Below are 17,962 nucleotides of genomic sequence, written 5' to 3'. Positions count from 1 at the left end.
CTTCTCTGGGTCCCTGGCATTATCTTCCTATGTTCAAAGAAATTCAGGTGCTAGATGGCAAATGGTATAAAGGACAACTTTAGACAGTGATTCCAACTATATAAATACTGAAGAACTAATAAAGTGAGATGAGAGAAACTTAAAAATTGATTTGCTCTGATAAAGCAATACTAATTACAGTCATCCATATAAGCTGTTTACCATTTATGCTTAATAACCATACAGGGCATCAATTCTATACCATCATTAAATGTGTTATATTAACTTTGCTCTATGTTTCATTTGATTAAATTAACAAACTCTGTTCTTCATGCTCGCATGTCAGTTTGCTTGTCATAAAGTAAGTAATTTTGCAGATTGCTAAAAAAACAAATAGGGGGAAGGCAGACAGTCTCTGAATGGTGCCTCCTTCTAGCCCTCATTAACAAAGGCTGGGTCCATTGCAAAGAAGCCCTGGGGTTCCAGGTGGGCTTTAATGAGCCCAGGTCCAGGCTAACCAGACTTATTCATGGAACCAAACCTCTGGAAATGCTTTTGAATAAAGCTGGCATCCTAGGGGACTGGGCCAGGCCTGAAGGTCTTCAGAGGATGAGTCCCATGGACTGACTGACTGACTCATGACCAGCCCTAGTCAGACACATGAGCGCCAGGAATGGGGGGCATCACAGTGCTGTTCATACCACTCACACCACTAAACCAGCTCAGGGCTTCAAAAGCCCTGGGTTCTGAACCCGGAATCAGCTCAAATCCTCAGTGTGACCTTGAGCACTCTGACCTCCTTACATCCCAGAGTAGCACGTGCCCCGAGTCCCCACTCCTCCCCACCCTGCCCCGGCACCAGCATGATGAACAAACAAGAGAGCCGGCGTGAAAAGCATTTGGAACAGCAAAGCCCTAAGTAAATGTAAGGGATTATTTGTTATTGTAATTATTGTCATGGGCTGTGGAGGGCAAGAGCCATTGTCCCCCAAGGGGAGGAAGGTCTTAGTTTCAAGGATAAAAGTGCTGCTGGGTTTGGAAAAGGTGAGAGGCAATCAGGAAGATGAAGAACGGAAAGCTTCATCAATAAAGGCTCCTGTCAGATCCATCTGTTAGAGACACAGGCTGTGTGTGAGCGGGAGCTGCAGGGCCGGAAGCCTGTGTCTGCGGGGAGCTCTGCAGTGGTCATGAGAAGGGTAATCGTGAGAGACACTCTAAAGAGGTCTGCCCGTGTGGCATGTGGCATGCCAGCCCGCACACCATATTCCCCCACCAAAGGAGAGAAGCAACCAATTATGCTTGCTCAGTACATACATCTCTGTTAGCACAATTTCGAAAACCGCTCAGATTGCCCGAAGCACACATATACTTTTTCATCTTCCCCGTGAGAATTTCCCCACCTATTCGAACCCTCGCTGACCCCTTCTCTGAACTCTTAGAACATCAGATGTCTTTAATTGAATGTTTCCTTTTAAAATCCCAAAAAACTGTCTCATCTGGGCTGATGCTGTCTCATCGAGGTTAGGACACTCAGTCATTTTCGTCATCCGCAGGGTCTATGCTCAAAATGTGAATGCTGAAAATGTGTACAAAATCAATTTAAGACTTGGGATACCTAAATCAGTAGCCCATGGAAAGACCATACTCAGGGAACACCGGATTCCAGAGGAACTGAAGAATTTCAGGGTTGGAAGTTCTGCCTGATCCAACCACCTATTTTCCCAGTGCTAAAACCCTTGCCACAATGTCCCTGCCATGTATTTACCCAAACTAGGTTAGAACACCTCTAGCGATAGGAAACCTGGCTGGATCTCTAAACAGCTCTTTCATCTTTGGAATATTCTGGCTCACAGAAATATGTCTTTCTATGACCTTAGCCCTCCTCTGCATAAAAACCCTTTATATATTTGAAAACAGCATTAAGACTTCAAGGAGTTGCCTTGGGTATATGCCATGTCTCTTTACTTCCTCCAACCATGGCTCATGGGGATCTTTTTTTTTTTTTGTACATCCCTTCACCTTTCTCTTTACTTTTCTCTGAATGTGCCCTGATTTAGCTTCCTCGAGCCACAGAACCCCCGACGGAATGCCCAGTGTGTGAAGTCTGATTAGCACAGCTTAGAGCTGGACTACGCCTCTCTTGTTCTAGACACTGCATATCTATTCATGCAGCCTAAAATCACATTAACTTTTCTTGGCAGCCACATCACAGTTGATGAATGCCGAACCCATTTGTCAAGTAAAACCTCTAAATCTTTTGTCTGTGTGATTGTTCTTCTTTTAAAGATGGTGCTACTGAATCACATCTCTTCCGCCTTGTGCTTCTGTCATTGGCTTTTTGGACACCAGAGCAAGATCTCAGGTGTAATTCTATTAGAGTCCATCCATCTTTCCAGCCTGACATTATCTTAATGGATCCCAACTGGTCATCCAGTGTACTCAATGACCTTCCAAGCTTTGTTGGTATTTTACATTTTTAATCATAATGTAAGGTAAATAATATATTGTCTTAGTTTGTCAGTTTTGATTATTTAATTCATCTGAGAGTTGTTTAGAAGTGTTTTTATTTTTAATTTTTTAACATTTTCTTTATTTGAAAGAGAAAGAGAGCATGAGCGGAAGGAGGGGTAGAGGGAGAGAGAGAGAGAAGCAGACTCCTCACTGAGCATGGAGCCTGATGCAGGCTCCATCCCAGGACGCTGAGATCATGACCTGAGCCAAAGTCAGACACTTAACCGACTGAGGCACACAGGCACCCCTAAAAGAGTGTTTTTAATATAAAAACTACTGGTTTCTAGTTTATTATAAAAAAATAGTTTATTAGTAAAACTATATATATTGGTAAGGTATCTACTTCTTAGAATCTATGAACCTTTCCTGTGTAATCAAAAACATTATCACTTTTTGCATAACTTCATGAGAAGCATGTGTATTCTACTGCAGGGTACACAACTCTATATTTATCTCTTAAATTAAGCTTGCTGCTTGATGGTTTTAAATATTTTACATACTTATAGCACTTTTTCCTGACTAATGTATCAAATCCTAGATAAGTTTGTTAAAATCCTCTCAAGTCTTGTTTTTATCAAATGTTCTTTTTTTTCTAAAAGTTTTCGCCTTACCTATTTTGCTGCTATGTTATTTGATGCCTAAAAGTTTATTTCTGTTGTAGCTTCTTTATGGATGGAACTTTTTAAATTACTACAAAATATTCTTCCTTATCTTCCTTTGTTCATGCCACTGGTAAAAATATTGAAAAAGACAAAGATAGCAATCTATAATAGAACTCTCTGAGCTTTTCATACCATGTGGGCATAAATATTCAACCTATCTTCTATTACCCATTCTTAAAACACCTCCCCAACACACAACCCAGGGCAGTGTTTATTTAATTATTCCCTTGTCTGCTATCTGTGCCTAGTCATTTTGAGCTACAGGGGGAGGAGGGACAGAGAATAGGGAGAGAAAGAGACACGAGCTTTCAATGAGACAGAGAAACAAATATAAGGAGGCAGTGGAGTAGTTATGAGCACCAACATTTATCCTCACTTTCTTGCTCTTTCAGTATAATGGCTGGATAGTGCCTCTAGCATATTCCAGTGTAGTCTAGGTTATAACCTGCTGACAGCTATGGTTGGCTCAGAATTCCTTAGACCCAGAGTAAAAAGGCCTTGGTTCAAATCCTGATCCTGACATTTACAAGCTCTGTGGCTTTGGACAAGTCCCATGTCCTCAGTGAGCCTGAGGCTTTCTGCATCTGGAAAATCAGATAGCAATACCTACTTTAGAGTGAAGTTGTGAGGTTTAAATAAGATAATGCATGTGGAGTTATTTAGCACAATAGGTAGCCGATAGAATGCATTTAATAAATTCTAAGTAAATGAGTTCTCTGATTCTCCAGGGGCTTGTGGACCCCTTTGTAAGAGTTGCTGCTTTATAATTCCTTCGGATTTCAGCCAAGGGGCAAGTAGAAACTGAAGCGGAATTATGCAGCAGCAGATGTGTGTGAGAATGGGGAAACACAGGGAACAGAAGACTTGGGGAAGGACAAAACCTGAGGTGGCTCAGGAAGAAGAGAAAGTGTGGAAAGAGAGAGCTGTAACATCACCATCAACATTAAGTATTGGTTAAGCGCTTTGTAAAGTAACACGCTGGGTGAAATAATTTAGACCAATGGGATGGACTCTGTACACCAGGATTTTAGCCGCTAAGAACACCAAGTTCAATGCTAATGTGGCATGGAGGAAAGGAGCAGGTGAAAGAAGCCACACACCATGCAGTAGACCCCACCCCACTGTGCCTCCCTAGCTCTGGCTGATAGCAACTCTGTGACCACAGAGCCCTACCTGGAGGGAAGTGGACAGAGCCCCCTACAGTAGTGGGGAGATGGTAGAGTTCTCAGGGGAAAAGTTAAGAGAGGCTGAGTCCAGAAAAGGGAGATTTTCTTTTCTTTCTTTTTTTTTTTTTTTAAAGATTTTATTTATTTGACAGAGAGAGACAAAGCGAGAGAGGGAACACAAGCTGGGGGGAGTGGGAGAGGAGAAGCAGGCTCCCCGCCAAGCAAGAAGCCCGATGTGGGACTCGATCCCAGGACCCTGGGACCATGACCCGAGGGGAAGGCAGACGCTTAATGACTGAGCCACCCAGGTACTCCAGAAAAGGGAGATTTTCAAGAGTGAAGGGAAGAAACAACAATTATATACTGAGGATGCCATAGGGCAGTGATGGATCTGAAAGAATGAGTCCTATTGAAAGCCAGGCTTAGAGGACAGAACGGCACTTAGGGTGTCTGACTATGGCAGACATCTGTTCTCTAAAGGAGAACTGTAAGCATGTGCGGGGTATTGGAGATTTAGGATGGGATGTGTAGGAAAGGAGTAGGGGTGGAGATACAGTGATTCTCATGTAAATACAAGGCTTAGTTCTGAGAGGCCTTTACAGATTATTTGCAGGGAACTGAAAGGGGAAATGTAGTTAGCAATAACTTACCCTGCCAGGTTCCCACAGGGACTGTGAAAATTAATTAACCTTCACAAAGTGATTTGCACACAGAGAGTTAAGGTACCACACTGGAGTAAAGCATTAATGCTCAGTACCACTGGGGTTCCAGCTAATGACACACGGGCCAAGGCCTTCTGCTATAGAGTATTGCTTGGTCAAAATACCCTTCTGCTGCGTCCTGTTTCCTTTTTGCCTTCACTTAGGAACAGAATCCGTTCAAATTTCAGAAGGTCTCAGAAAGTCATCTGGTCAACCTTCTAGGTTCTAGGCAGGGGTGTGCTAAAATCATTTCAGGAAAAATAGTAGTTCCTTCTTCCCTAAATGAAGGTGTAGTCTTGACCTTGGGCAAATGGCATTTTTCTACCTTTTAGATAAATTACAGAAGCTTGAACTCAAGGCAGAGCTTAGAAATGCCTCCAGACTTGGAGAGTAATCATCCTGATTTCATGTGTTTCCATGTGCAGGGGCAGTGGTCTGATCACTTCTCCTAGTTTGCACAATCTGGTGAAAGGCAGATGTGAAGAGAGGAAGAATCTCTCTCCCCATCAGAGCCTGGGCTTGAAAAGCTCATGTATTCCCAACCTCCTTGTTTTGCATGTGAAGAAAATGAGAGTCAGAGCAAGGAAGTGACCAGTCTGTGGGCACCCAGATACCCAGGGTCTGAGTAAAGGGAGAACCCAGGCCTTGACTCCCTGTCTCATGTTCCATCCACGACACCATTGTGTCTTTCCAAGCATCCTAAGTGCTTACACTGGAAACTCCATACATTTGTGTTCAGGATTGCCAACTATCCAGATTCCACCTGGAGTCTGTCAATTGTGGAGCTGAGCGGGAACTGGCGCAAGGAATGGGGCCCACCAGGGCTAGAGAGGGCTGAGATCACCAGAAGGGCCTGATCCCTTTTCCCATGTCTTCCCCACCCTCACCCCATGTGCACTGAGCACAGAGTGAAGACCCTGGACTGAAAAGTCTCCAGGAGTTTGCTATTTGCCAAAGAAAATGGAAGCACATTCAGGCTCAGCCTGCTTGGTGGTTGGGATGAGAATGGTAAAGGCGGGATTCAGACTCGCTGCTGCCCCCTGCCACCTTCTTCAGGCAGCTGCAGGCTCTGGACAGCAAAGAGAAGTTCTTCCTAGAAAAATCCTGTTTGGGGTTTTCTTGTTCTCCTGAAGTCAGTCTCTCTAATTGCCTCCCTATCTCTGTCTCTGTCTCTGCCTGTCTCTGTCTCACACCCACGCACATGCATGCACACTACCCACGACGTGACTGGAGTAGAGCTGAATGAAAGGAAAACATAAGAGTTTGTATAAAATTCTGCAAAGACTGTATAATCGCCAATTGGATTTTCAAGATGGATGGTTTCTCCCTAATTAGATTCTGCTGCCTTGTATAAACCAACTTTGCAGCTTTATCCCATCCTATAAAGCAGCCCATTTTTCATTAGGTTTACAAATCATGCCCATGGTGTATACAGAGCACAGATAATCCTCACCTTTCAGTTTGCTTCAGATAACACTGTGCTTCTGCCTCAGATGATAATATACCAATAAAAAACGTGTGCCTTATTGAGGCATAACATCATTACTTAAGACCCTCACCAAAAACTTCTTATCTTCACCCTAAGAACAAGACTAAAATTCCAGACTGGAAGGGCACCCTGGAGTGTACCTTTTGCAGATGGATATATTCTGGAAAAACAGGCTCGAGCAGCATTTCTCAAAGTGGGGTGTGTGGCCTGCCTGCGTCAGACCCACTGGGGATGTGCGCTAAGATGCACATTCTTGGGCTCCCTCCCCAAGACATACCGATTTAAACTCTCTGGGGAAGAGACCTAGGAATCTTCCTCTCAACCAAGATCCTCTGGTAATGCTGAAGCAAGCGAACATTCGAGAACCACACAGCTAAGGTCCTTTGCAGGTGGAACGCAAGGGCCGCCTGCCATACCCATGATGCTTTATTTGCTGCCCTATCTGGAGACAGGGCCAGGGAAGCGGTGACCCTCCTCCCCCAAAGATGCTCATGTCTCTGCAGCTTCATATTATAGAATCCCAGTTCCCAGGCTTGTAGCAGTACAGCCGGTATCCCAGGTAGGCTGCATGTTAGGCTGTAAGACACCTTCCCTCCTGGTCTGGACACCCTCCCAGAGCCCAGGGAAATCCCTCTAGACAGAAAGTGCCTGGATAGTGGCTGGGCAGGAGCTGCAATTTAAGGGCCCCCAGGCTCCCACGAAACTGCCCGAGGCCTGACTCAGCTGGACAAGAAAGGCTGTGCAGATGAGGAACTGATTCCAACAAGGCCCTGGGGAGTGTTGCTGTTTGTCAAAGCCAAGTGTGGTCCCCCAGTGATGTGAAGCAGGCAGCCTGGGTGGTCCTCCCAGGATACTGAGCTACAGAGGCCTGAGCAGGCAGAGTACAGCCCACAGCCTGCCTTTGATCTTTGAAAGCACTTTTCTTCCAAGAGCTCAAAGCACTCTCCAGACACCACCTAATTCATCCTTACCCCCAGCCTCAGGGTTAGATCCTCGTAAAGAACCTAACCAGGCCTATGTATCCAGCACATGTCAACTCTGGTCAAAAGTCAGAATCTCAGGGCGCCTGTGTGGCTCAGTCGGTTAAGCATCTGACTCTTGATTTCGGCTCAGGTCGTGATCTCAGGGTCATGAGATTGAGCCCCGCGTTGGGCTCCACATTGGGCACAGAGCCTGCTTGAGGTTCTGGCTCTCCCCCCCCCTCTGGGCCCGCCCCCCCCTATTCTCACCCACTTTCTCTCTCTCTCTCAAAAAAAAAAAAAGTCAGAATCCCTCAGGATAGTTTATAAATGCAGACTTCGAGTCCTCACCCCAGACCAAATGAATCTGGCATGCCTGGGGTGGGACTTCTGCACCCCTAATGATTCTGGCAAAAAGGTCTGAATCTGTTGCTGCCTCCAGACAGTACCACTCTACATCCCCTGGAGAGCTGAAGCTTGTTTTTTTTTTTTTTTTTTCTTCCAAGAAAAGATAATTAGAAAGATGCTTTCCATGGCAATGGAATCTATAATTTTTTTAAAGATTTTATTTATTTGTTTGAGAGAGAGAGCGCGAGCATGAGTGGGGGGAGGGGCAGAGGGAGAGGGAGAAGCAGACTCCCCGCTGAGCAGGGACCCCAACTCGGGGCTCGATCCCAGGAGCCTGGGATCGTGACCTGAGCCGAAATTGAGAGTTGGATGCTTAAGCGACTGAGCCACCCAGGCGCTCCAGGAATCTGTAATTCTGATGGCCTGAAGTTCTTCCTAAGCCTAAACTGTATCCATCACACTAAATGTAAAGTTCTCCGAGCTTCTGTGCAGTGAACACAAGGAGCACAGCTCTGTTACAGTCTAGCCTCCACTTCCTGGGAGAGATGCAGCGGATCCTCCAGGTTCTGAAGTTCAGCAGGAGAACCAGGCTTTAGCCCGAGGTTCCTGCATTTGACTTGTCTCTACCGTGCCCCCTGGGGCTGTGGCTACTTCCCAGTGGACGCACAACCGAGTCGAACATTGTACCCAGGATTCTGACCCAACCTCTACCCCAAAGGACAAGGGGGTGGGAGACTGACCTATTCCCAATAGGCAGGTAAAAACAAAACCAAACCAAACAATCCAGGGCAGTGAGGTACGGAGGGCCCCGGAGGCTGGTCTTGGGACAGGAGCTATTAGGAGCTTTTCCAGGCACTCAAGCCCACTGCACACTCCTCCCCTACAGAACCTGGAGAGAACCTGAAGGAAGCTGGAGTGGACCTGGTTCACTCACTGCAGCAAAACTCAAACCCCGCGGGACAGGATGCCCACCCTCAGCAGTCCCATTTTCTCTGGGCTCCACAGGAGACAGAAATGAGATGTGTGGTCTGGAAAAGGAAGAAAAAGCCTCTGCTGCCGATGACAACGTCATCTGGCGTTTCAATGGTATGGGAATTCTCGGCTCGGCTTTGTGGCAGAATTTGTATGGGTATGAGCTCGACCTTATCAGCGTGATCATAAACTCCTCAAAGATGGGGACTCTGAGTTCTATTTGCCCAACTCAGAGCCAGGCAGAGAGTAAGGGCTTGTTACAGGCGAGCCAGAGTAACAGTGTGCTGGGTTCCCGGGGCCCTGGCCGGGGCTGGACGCCCAGCAGCAAGGACGAGAGCCACGTCTGCCACAGGCGCTCATTCTCCAGGCAGAGTGGAAATGCCAGCCCGTGGAGGAGTCCGGGAGATGTTCAGACAGTTCTCAGGGTCCCCCCGAACTCCAGCCTGAATCAGGCCATTCCCAAGAGCTCCCCTTCTCCTCCCTCCCCGACGCCTGGACACACACAGCCCCAAACTCCCCAACTCATCTCCTAGATGTCTCCGAGTCACTTAACCTCACCCTGCATTATTTTGTCAAGACTCCCATTTAAATATTCTAGATGCTATCAGGGTTTCCAGTTTCTTGTTTGACTGCTGAGCTCCGAGGACCCTTACAGCTCATCTGGTCCAGTCATAACCCAGAAGCAGGATGTGACCAGCCTTTTGGTTTCTTTAACAGAAGACGAGAGAATAAAAGAGACTCTAGTAGAGAATGTCAGAGTATGTCACATGTAATAAGGGTGAGCTCCATTTCAGGAAATTTTCAGTTATGTACACATCGAAGTGTCTGGGAGTTGCAAAGCCAAATGCATTTCTTCTAATGAGTCACGATCACAAAACAGCTTGAAAAACACCAAGCCATTTTCTCATGTTGCCAGTAAGGAAACTGACGCACAGAGAGGTAAAGCTAGTTGTCCGAGGTCACACAGCTGATCAGTGGCAGTGCCTGGGCCAGAGCTCAGGTTTCTCCTGCCTCCTATTTTAGTGCTCTGCTCACTACAGCCTGCAGGTCTCTGGTTCTGCACCCAGAGAACACCCCTGGAGTGCGACTGGCCAGGGAACCCAGGAATCCCCAGTCCCACCACAGCTACCCAGCCAGCAGTGGGCCTCCATCAGCTGACCCAGCGCAGGTGTCCCTGGCAGGGATATCGACAGCGGATGGGTACGGAGGGCTGGAACCTATGGCCGAGCTCATTTTGCACATGCAGCCGAGAGTGGCCTTGACTTTCACCTCAAGAACTTTTTAGTAATCATTAAATTGGGGCAAAAGCACTAAAAGAGGCCACTTTAGGATGAATGTGAGGGCTTGCCGGCTCTGACACCAGCCAAGAGCATGGCTCTCTCCCTGTGGAAGGGCAGGCCAGCACAAGCACCCTGCAGTGAAGATTCCAGGCCGTGAGCTGGGTCACTGCCTGCCCATTCGGGCTATGACCACTCTCACCCTGCTTGGGTGATAGAGTACCCTCCTCTCTGCGACGTGCTGCCTGAGTGTTTCTGCAGCTCCTCGGGGTGATCAACGTTGGGGTCAGAGGAAAGTGGGGGTGCAGGGAGGGTCAGAAACGAATACAGGTGAGAAAACCAAGGCTCACAGAGGCCAAGAGACTTGAGCAAGCTCACAAGGCTAGCTGGTTGGAGAGCCACACGTGACTTAAATGCAGAGCTGACTGCCAGCTCCCCATCTCTCAAATCACACACAAAGCACCTGGACATCTTGTAACAGTGCAGACTCAGTAGGGGTCGGGGGAGCCTTGAGATTCTGCATTCCTAAGAAATTTCCAGGCGATGCCAGGGCTGCTCGCTCTACACCATGTTGTCTGGAAGGATAAAGGGGTCTTTGAAGTTCACCACTGCTTCTATCAAGCCTCAAGCTCTCTACTTCCGCCAGCGAATCCTCTAAGACTGACAAACAGACTTATTTAAAATAATAAGGATTATTACTTTAATGTGCATCAAATACTTATTTTGTTAACATCCCTATCTTACGCATAAGGAAGCCAAGACTCGGAGAGGTTGAGTAGCTTAGCCTGAGTCACACAGCTCGCAAGCGGCGCAGCCAAGATGTAAACTCAGATCTGTCCTGACTCACAGCTTTGTCAGCTAAAAGCTGTGCAGAACTCTACCCTCAACCCTTCCTTTCTCTGAGCCTCGGGAGCCTCTCCCCAGAATGCTCATGATACTCCTCCAGCCAAACCGTGTTTTCCCCAGCACTACTTGACCACAACTTTCTCATAACTCAGGCTCCTAAGGGTCCTTTTATCCAGACCTGCATATACCCAACGGACCCCAACAAGTTCTTTTTAGAGTTGATCTGGGGGAGGCACGAGATGCAAAGGAACTCAGGGCAACGTGTGGATAGCTGATCTATGCTGTAAGACACGTGGTGATCTCCTTCTAAATCAGGGCTTGCATGCTCTCCCCAAGGCCATGTTGGCGGAGGCTCTGAAGTCTAGCAGCCTGGACCCTGAAGCCCTGTCCCCAAGAGGCGGTGCTAGGCACCAGGAGTTTTGCAAGGAAGGGCGCGTGGTCTGTGTTGGAAGCGTCGAGGACTCCCGTGCAGGGAGTGATCTCTGGGCGGGGACGAGAGTGTGTGGCAGAATTACTGCAAGGACCGCTTCGGCACGCTTCCGAGTGCTACCCAGACCCAGCCCTGCGTTTTGGCCACACCTTCAGGATGATGAACCATCCTTAGCTACACCATGCTTCACCCAATGTGAGCTCCCTGCTGTGACGTGCATGTGATGACTCTGGACACATGCAGCACCCATCCCCACAGGTGGATGAACATCCATGTGGCTGGCCCCACGTCTGTGGCACAAGGCTGACTCCGGCTGGCTTCAGGTCCAGGGCTCACCTTGCTGGGGCTGCCTCCTCCAAGCAAAGGACTTGGAGAGGCCCTGGCGGCCAGGAGGCAGCAGGACGGATGTGAGGCTGTGATGCTCCAGAGAGTGGTCAGAAGGGGACTCAGTGGGGCCCAGAGCTGGTCTGTAGTTGGGGGGGTAGGCCTGGGGTGTCAGGCCTCACTGTCTAGAGGCAGGAAGAGTGGTTTTCCAACCAGTCTCGGGTGCTGGGCTATCTCGCTCTGAATGCTGGCTCTGCCACTTACAAGCTGTATGTCCTGGGGCATGTCATTCACCCTTCAGGACCTTAATGTCTTTATCTATAAAATGGGCATAACAGTGAATAATCCAAATGAGCAGGTGTATATGTTTAAATAGTGCCCAGCATATGGTGAGGGCCTGATTAATGTGAGCAAGGGCTTAAAAATATTTATACTATGACAGCCACAGGTCCCAGTCTCCACTCTGGCAGACCGTGACAGGGAGCCTCCCGGAATGAGAAAACGTACTCTGTGTTTCTGTTTCTCACACCCGGATACAGTGAATGGCTGAGGCTGGGGACCTACTTTTTCAGGGCACACTCCAGTTCATTCTTCTGTTCGTGGGCTTCTTGGAGCTGGGAGAAGGTCCTGGTCAGGAAATCCTCGAAGTTGGCCAGTAAGTGAGGTTCGTCCTTCTTCAGCTGTAGCCAGAGTTGCTTGATATCACTTTCACTACAAGAGAAAGGGGCACATTAATGTCCGAGTGTGGAAATACCACGGTTCCCAGACATGAAACTGACAGCCAGAACGTCATGATCACGATCACGATGGCCAGCATTTATTGAGTGCTGGCTGTATGCTAGGTACTCTATGCATATCAGCTTATTTGACCCTCTCGGTAACCTGTGAGGCTGGTGCTCTACTCACCCCCAGAAGAGGGTGAGGTGAGCTGTCTCAGATCACTTGGCTGGCAAACGACACAGTCAAGAGTCAAACTCGGGGCTGCCTGGCTCCTGTGTCGACCTCCTTCACCCTGCACGCCACTGCTTCCACTCTCCAGTTTTTCCCTATGGGCTGGTGGTGCTGAGCATGCACAGCCATGTGCTGGGAGCATCGAAGAATGGCAGGAAGAGGAGAGGAGGACAGGAGCCTGGTGCGTGTGAGGACTAACGTCGTGGAGCTAAAGGAGAGAGCTTGTCGCCCCAGGAAGGACGGTCCTCACAGCTGAGAGGTAAAGACATGCCATCGGATGGATGGCAGAAAGCAGTTGTCACCGCGGGGAACGGAAGAGAATACGCAGCACCCCACTGGGGCCCGGTGGCAACGGGAATGACTGACAGGCAGAAGGAAGGGAAGGCGCCAATCTTCGAGATGCGTGTGCACACACGGAACGACAAATAGAAAGTTGGCAGGGACACAGGCAGGCAGAGAGACAAAGACACACAGTGACGTGCCCAGAGCCTCCCCTCCCCCAGCCCCACCCCCTGCTAACAGGCACATGCGCAGGTGTGCACCGCAGAGCAACAGAGACACGTGGGGCCACACTGACCCGGGACAGGAGGAAGGAGGCGGTGGCACACACCGGGGACCATGCTCTCCCTCTCTGGAGAACCTCAAAAATCTATGGCCAACCATCACACGGAGCCCGAGATCAATCTGATCTGCAACCCAGTAAATTCTAAAACCACTATGATCTGAGGGTAGCTACAACCGGGAACCCTCAGGATAAAGAATAAAATCCTCTGTTCTTGCGTGACAAGTACTATATTTGAGCAACTTTCCTCGGAAGTGCTATTTGCCAGCACCAGGTTAGCAATGGGCCTGGGCCACGAGAGTACTCTCTGCACCCAGCACAGGGAGGCCCACTGAGAAGGGAAGGTACCACTGGTCAGTTATCGGATCATCCATCCACTGCCCCTCCCTCCTTCCTTCCCTTGCTGTCCTCCAACTCATCAGGACCACTCGTCGAGTGGTCACCCAACGAGTACTTCTTATCTGTTGGAACCCAGCACTGAGATGACATGAGGTGATCCGGGAAGCAAGGGAAGGGGAGGGAGGAGCTTCCTCGTTTCCCAGAATGAGTTCTGTTTCCCCACCCACACAGAACAGGCTAGGGCAGTCCACTTTGCTGTACTGTAGATACAATGGAGATGGTACAAGGGGTTCAGAGATACAAGAGTCCCAGAGACATACGATGATGGCCTCCCATGACTGGGGCAGGCTGCTTCCCTCATGAAGTACCTGCATTATAAAATCAAGGTCCACCTTGTTAGCCTCAGTCTGTCTGTTCACATCTGCCAAGTTCCTGCCGAGACAGCCAATTGGCCAGAGCCTCCAGTGAGATTTGCAGACCCACCTGACTCTCTTCCAAACCTTTCCAAACTACTTCGTCATGGCCACATCCCCTCCCCCCAAAATTTCTGGAGAAGGGACAAATCTGTCCATTCTTGATGAAAAAATAAGCCAAGGCCCATAAGCTGCCAAATCACTCAGCTAGTCGGACCATTGGGAAAAGCTGGGAGTCCAGACATCTGGTCTACCGCTTCTGCTCCTCATGAAAGGGTGGTGGACTCAGAGAGCAGGGCTAGACGGGATTCTGGGAGGTCAGCTGACCCATCTGCCTGCTCCCAGAACAATACACAAGCCATTCTGGGGAGTGAATCTTTGAAGACCTCCAAAGTCTTCACAGCCTCCTCTATGTCCTTCTCTGGGGCCCGGTGGTTTTGCCATTCCCCTCATGCTGCAACACCAGCCCGCCGCCTTCCATTTAGCTTCCATGGGGATGGAGAGTTCTGGCTGCCATCTTCTGCATATCAGTTTCTGTAACCACCCTTGAAACCTTTCCTAGGGCCTTCTCTTCCCCAGGATGCCTCATGCTGGCTCAGTTCCTCACAGACCTCTGACATAGGCCCTCCAAGGAACATGAGGTGAACTCTGCTTTGAGAGCCCTGCTAGGAAGGGGGCTGCCCCAGAAGGGACAGGTGGGCGGAGAGGTGCCTCTCTTTCATGCCAGTGCCGTGGCTCATCCACACTGCCCTCTCCTCCTGCTCCTCCAGGAGGAGGTTTCACGGGGTCACTGGCAGTGGTCCCTGGGCTCTGGCCTTTTGTCTTCAGAGAAGCTGAGTCAGGTCTCTGACTAACGTACCTCCCACCCACCTGCCCCCGTCCATGGGCTCAGATGGTTAAGCGTCTGCCTTCCACTCAGATCATGATCCCAGGGTCCTGGGATCGCCCCGGGGGGCAAGCGCACTGACCATCCAGAGCCTCTCACCGGGCTCTCTCCCAGGCCTTTGACTGTCCTTTCTCAACTATGATGCAGTCTACCAAATCGTTTGCTCAAAAATCCACAGAGCTACAGATTCTTGCTTTCGCCTGAGTGTTGTGTGCAGGCCGCTCCTTTCCTGCTACTTCTTTATCATTCCCAACCACAGCTCCTTCACCTCCCAAGCTTGGGACGCATCAGCTCCAATCATTAGGCCATTCCTACTCCTGCAACACACACCCAACCCAAGACTGAGAGGCCCAGAAATGGAAAGGCGAAAGGCAATGGGAAAAGGGAGAACAGTATTCCGCGGTTTTTAGGCCACTGGTTTCCACCAGCTGTGACTCCACTTTTTATTTCATTTCATCCTATTTTTATTTCATTTCATTTTAAATGTCAGATACATTTTGGAAAAAAAAAATGGGGGTATTGTGTTTTAGTTGAAGTTCCAGCCATCTGAAATTTTCAGCTGAGCTGCTGATTATCCAAGTGGTGGGCTGGTAAAAACTGGTTAATTTCCCGCCTCAGCTTCCTGACGGGCTTAGCTCGGCTCAGGGACACCGTGTGCAAATGCCTCCACGTGAGGTGCCTCGGCCAGGAGCACGCCACTGTGGGGTGGGCCGGGCTGCCCTGCAGCCCCTGAGACCCAAAGCTGGCTCCGGGGGCGGGGGTGGGGGAGGAGGAAATGCTGGTGAGCTGGCAGGGATGAGGAACCCCAGCAAAACGCACAGAGAACCCCTTCAGGCCCGGCACGGTCCTCTGCTGCATAGTGCTCCTCAGGGAGCCAAGGACTGTGCTGACACCGTATGGTAGGAGTGTGGAGAGTGGGAGGGTAGGGGCGTCGCAGTGCTTCCCATGAGAAAATGCAAAGAGCAGAGACAAGAGTCTGCCAAGTCTTCTAGCTGGCAGCCCAGAAACTGGGGCCTAGCTGAGCACTTAACACACACTGATGTCGCACAGGGCAGATGAAGGGGTGGCTCCTAGGCAGGGCTCCATCCCCCCAGTCCCTGTCACCACTTACTCTTCAAAACCCTTTTGGGCTCCAAGTTTGTCCATCAGCGTTTGGAACTGGGTCTCCTCATCGTCATCCATGGCGCCCACATGCTCTTCCCCTCTGGACTGATACACCTTCTCTTCCTGGAGCTGGGCCATCTGTTCACCGGCATCTTCCTGACCTGGCTTGTTCTGGCTGAAGAAGAAGTGACCTGAAGGATGCACAGCACAAGGATCTGAATCAGGCAATCAATAAATACTCACCCAGGGAGACCTTATCATTCTCAGTTGCCAGGAATCATCGGAGGCTCATCTGAGAGAAGAAAAGGGGGCCCCCTCTCCCCACAGCAAACATTCTTGCCACCATCTTCTGGATTTGGGGACTTTGCTACTTCCACGAGATTCTGAGAGATGCTAGAGCCTGGGAAAGGCGGAATGGATGACAGTGCTGTGGCACCTTTGTGGTTCTCGAACCTTTAAAGTCTGGCTTAGAGCTCATCTCTTCACTGATTTCCTCTCTAAACAATAAGAGCCTCCCCTCCATAGACCACCAGCAGCAGCCTGACTGCTCCATAACATCATCTAGTCATTCCCACCACCAGGATCACGGTGCTTCACATTTATAAGCGACTTAAACATTTCGGGTGTGCTTTCTCCATACTCAAACTGCCTGTAATATACAGCAATCTGTCTTATGCTCTCGAGGCAATTATAAGCTCCTAGAGCTCAGGAAGAACCTCAGATACTTCTAAACCAACTATACGGCACTTTATGTGAGGCAGATGGTTGGTAAAACTTGCCTGCTGACCCCTACCTGCTCTGATCAATATCTGATCAGTATCTGATCTGATGGTGTATCCGGCTTCTTTATCTTGTTCGTGAATCTCTGTTCTCCTTCCTCCTGGGTACCTTGAGAATGACTGGTCTATTCAAACCCTCTAGAAATTCCTCTGATGGCGGGTTCCCCTCAATCTGGAAGACTCAGCCAGACCCAGGTTGAAATGAACCATGCAGCCATTGTGCTGTGTTGTGCACTGGTATCATGGAAAGGAGAGATGTAGAGGCTGGAAATCTCATCTCAGCTCCTCCTTTTACGCCAAGCTTGCCCTTCTCAGGTGGGAGGGGATCTGGCTGTGACCGTGTAGTGGGCACGGAGAGAACAGTGGTATGAACAGCCAACACGGACACAGAAAAGAGGCTCAAATAATCCAGAGCCTGGAAACTTCCAGAGGGCAGGAAAGTTTGGGCTACACAGACCCGCAGATCTGGTGGGGGACGCATGCACTTTACATAGCTTTAGGTAGATGCATACCCTGCGGCCCCAGCACCCATCTGAACTTACTAAATCCAGTGGTGAACTCCTCTGGTGTCAGAAAGCCATTGCCATCAGCATCTAGGGCATCAAACACATCTTCCAGTTCCTCCAGGCTGAGTGGCAACTCCTCATGGAGCCTCTGAAAACAATCCAGACTGTACTGGTCAACACTCAGATCATCACAGAGGGCTGCCCCAATCCAGACCCCACTGGTCAACACTCAGATCACCACGGAGGGCTGCCCTGGGACTGCAGAGATTTCTGCCAAAAATGTCTAGAGTTAGCCCTGTCCTACAAAAGACCTCTTTACCACCCTTCTCCCTCATTTGAATGTTACAACACCGACTATTTATTGGGTGCCTACTAACGTGCTAGGCAGTTTGCTAGGAGATTTATAAATAAATACATATTTATCAATATATTTATAAACATGTGTATTTATATTTAATTCTCATGACAGTCCTTTAGGTGGGCATTATCCCCACTTTATAGACCAAGTGTGAGGTTCAAGTTCCCTGCCCAAAGGTCACCTAGCCAGTAAGTAACAATGCCAGGAGTCAAATCCAGGTCTGACGCCAAAGCTGGCCCTCTTCACAACCATAAAGGATGGAAATGGTATAGGACTGACTTCTGTTGTAGGATAATAGCTGCACGACATGGTGTTGTCAGGTTAAATGAGAGAGTAAACATAAAGAACATGGCCCAGTGCCATGTTCAATAAAAAGTAGTAGAGAGGCAGAGAAAGAGAG

At 49.1% G+C, this 17,962-nt stretch overlaps 1 protein-coding gene across 1 annotated transcript in view; it reads right to left on the bottom strand.

The window, feature by feature from the left end:
* CRACR2A (calcium release activated channel regulator 2A) overlaps positions 1-17,962 on the bottom strand; it is a 67,984-nt gene that overhangs the window by 42,715 nt on the left and 7,307 nt on the right. The window contains exons 2-4 of the mRNA XM_021690738.1: positions 17,241-17,352; positions 15,927-16,110; positions 12,229-12,375 (exon numbers count right to left, since the gene is read on the bottom strand). Coding sequence (XP_021546413.1) covers positions 12,229-12,375; positions 15,927-16,110; positions 17,241-17,352 — 443 coding nt within the window. The remainder of the gene's footprint in view (positions 1-12,228; positions 12,376-15,926; positions 16,111-17,240; positions 17,353-17,962) is intronic.

This window comes from Neomonachus schauinslandi, chromosome 5 (assembly GCF_002201575.2).
Source record: "Neomonachus schauinslandi chromosome 5, ASM220157v2, whole genome shotgun sequence".
NCBI lineage: Eukaryota > Metazoa > Chordata > Mammalia > Carnivora > Phocidae > Neomonachus > Neomonachus schauinslandi.
The sequence above is the reverse complement of the archived record's forward strand: the minus strand, read 5'-3'. Positions and strand labels throughout refer to the sequence as shown.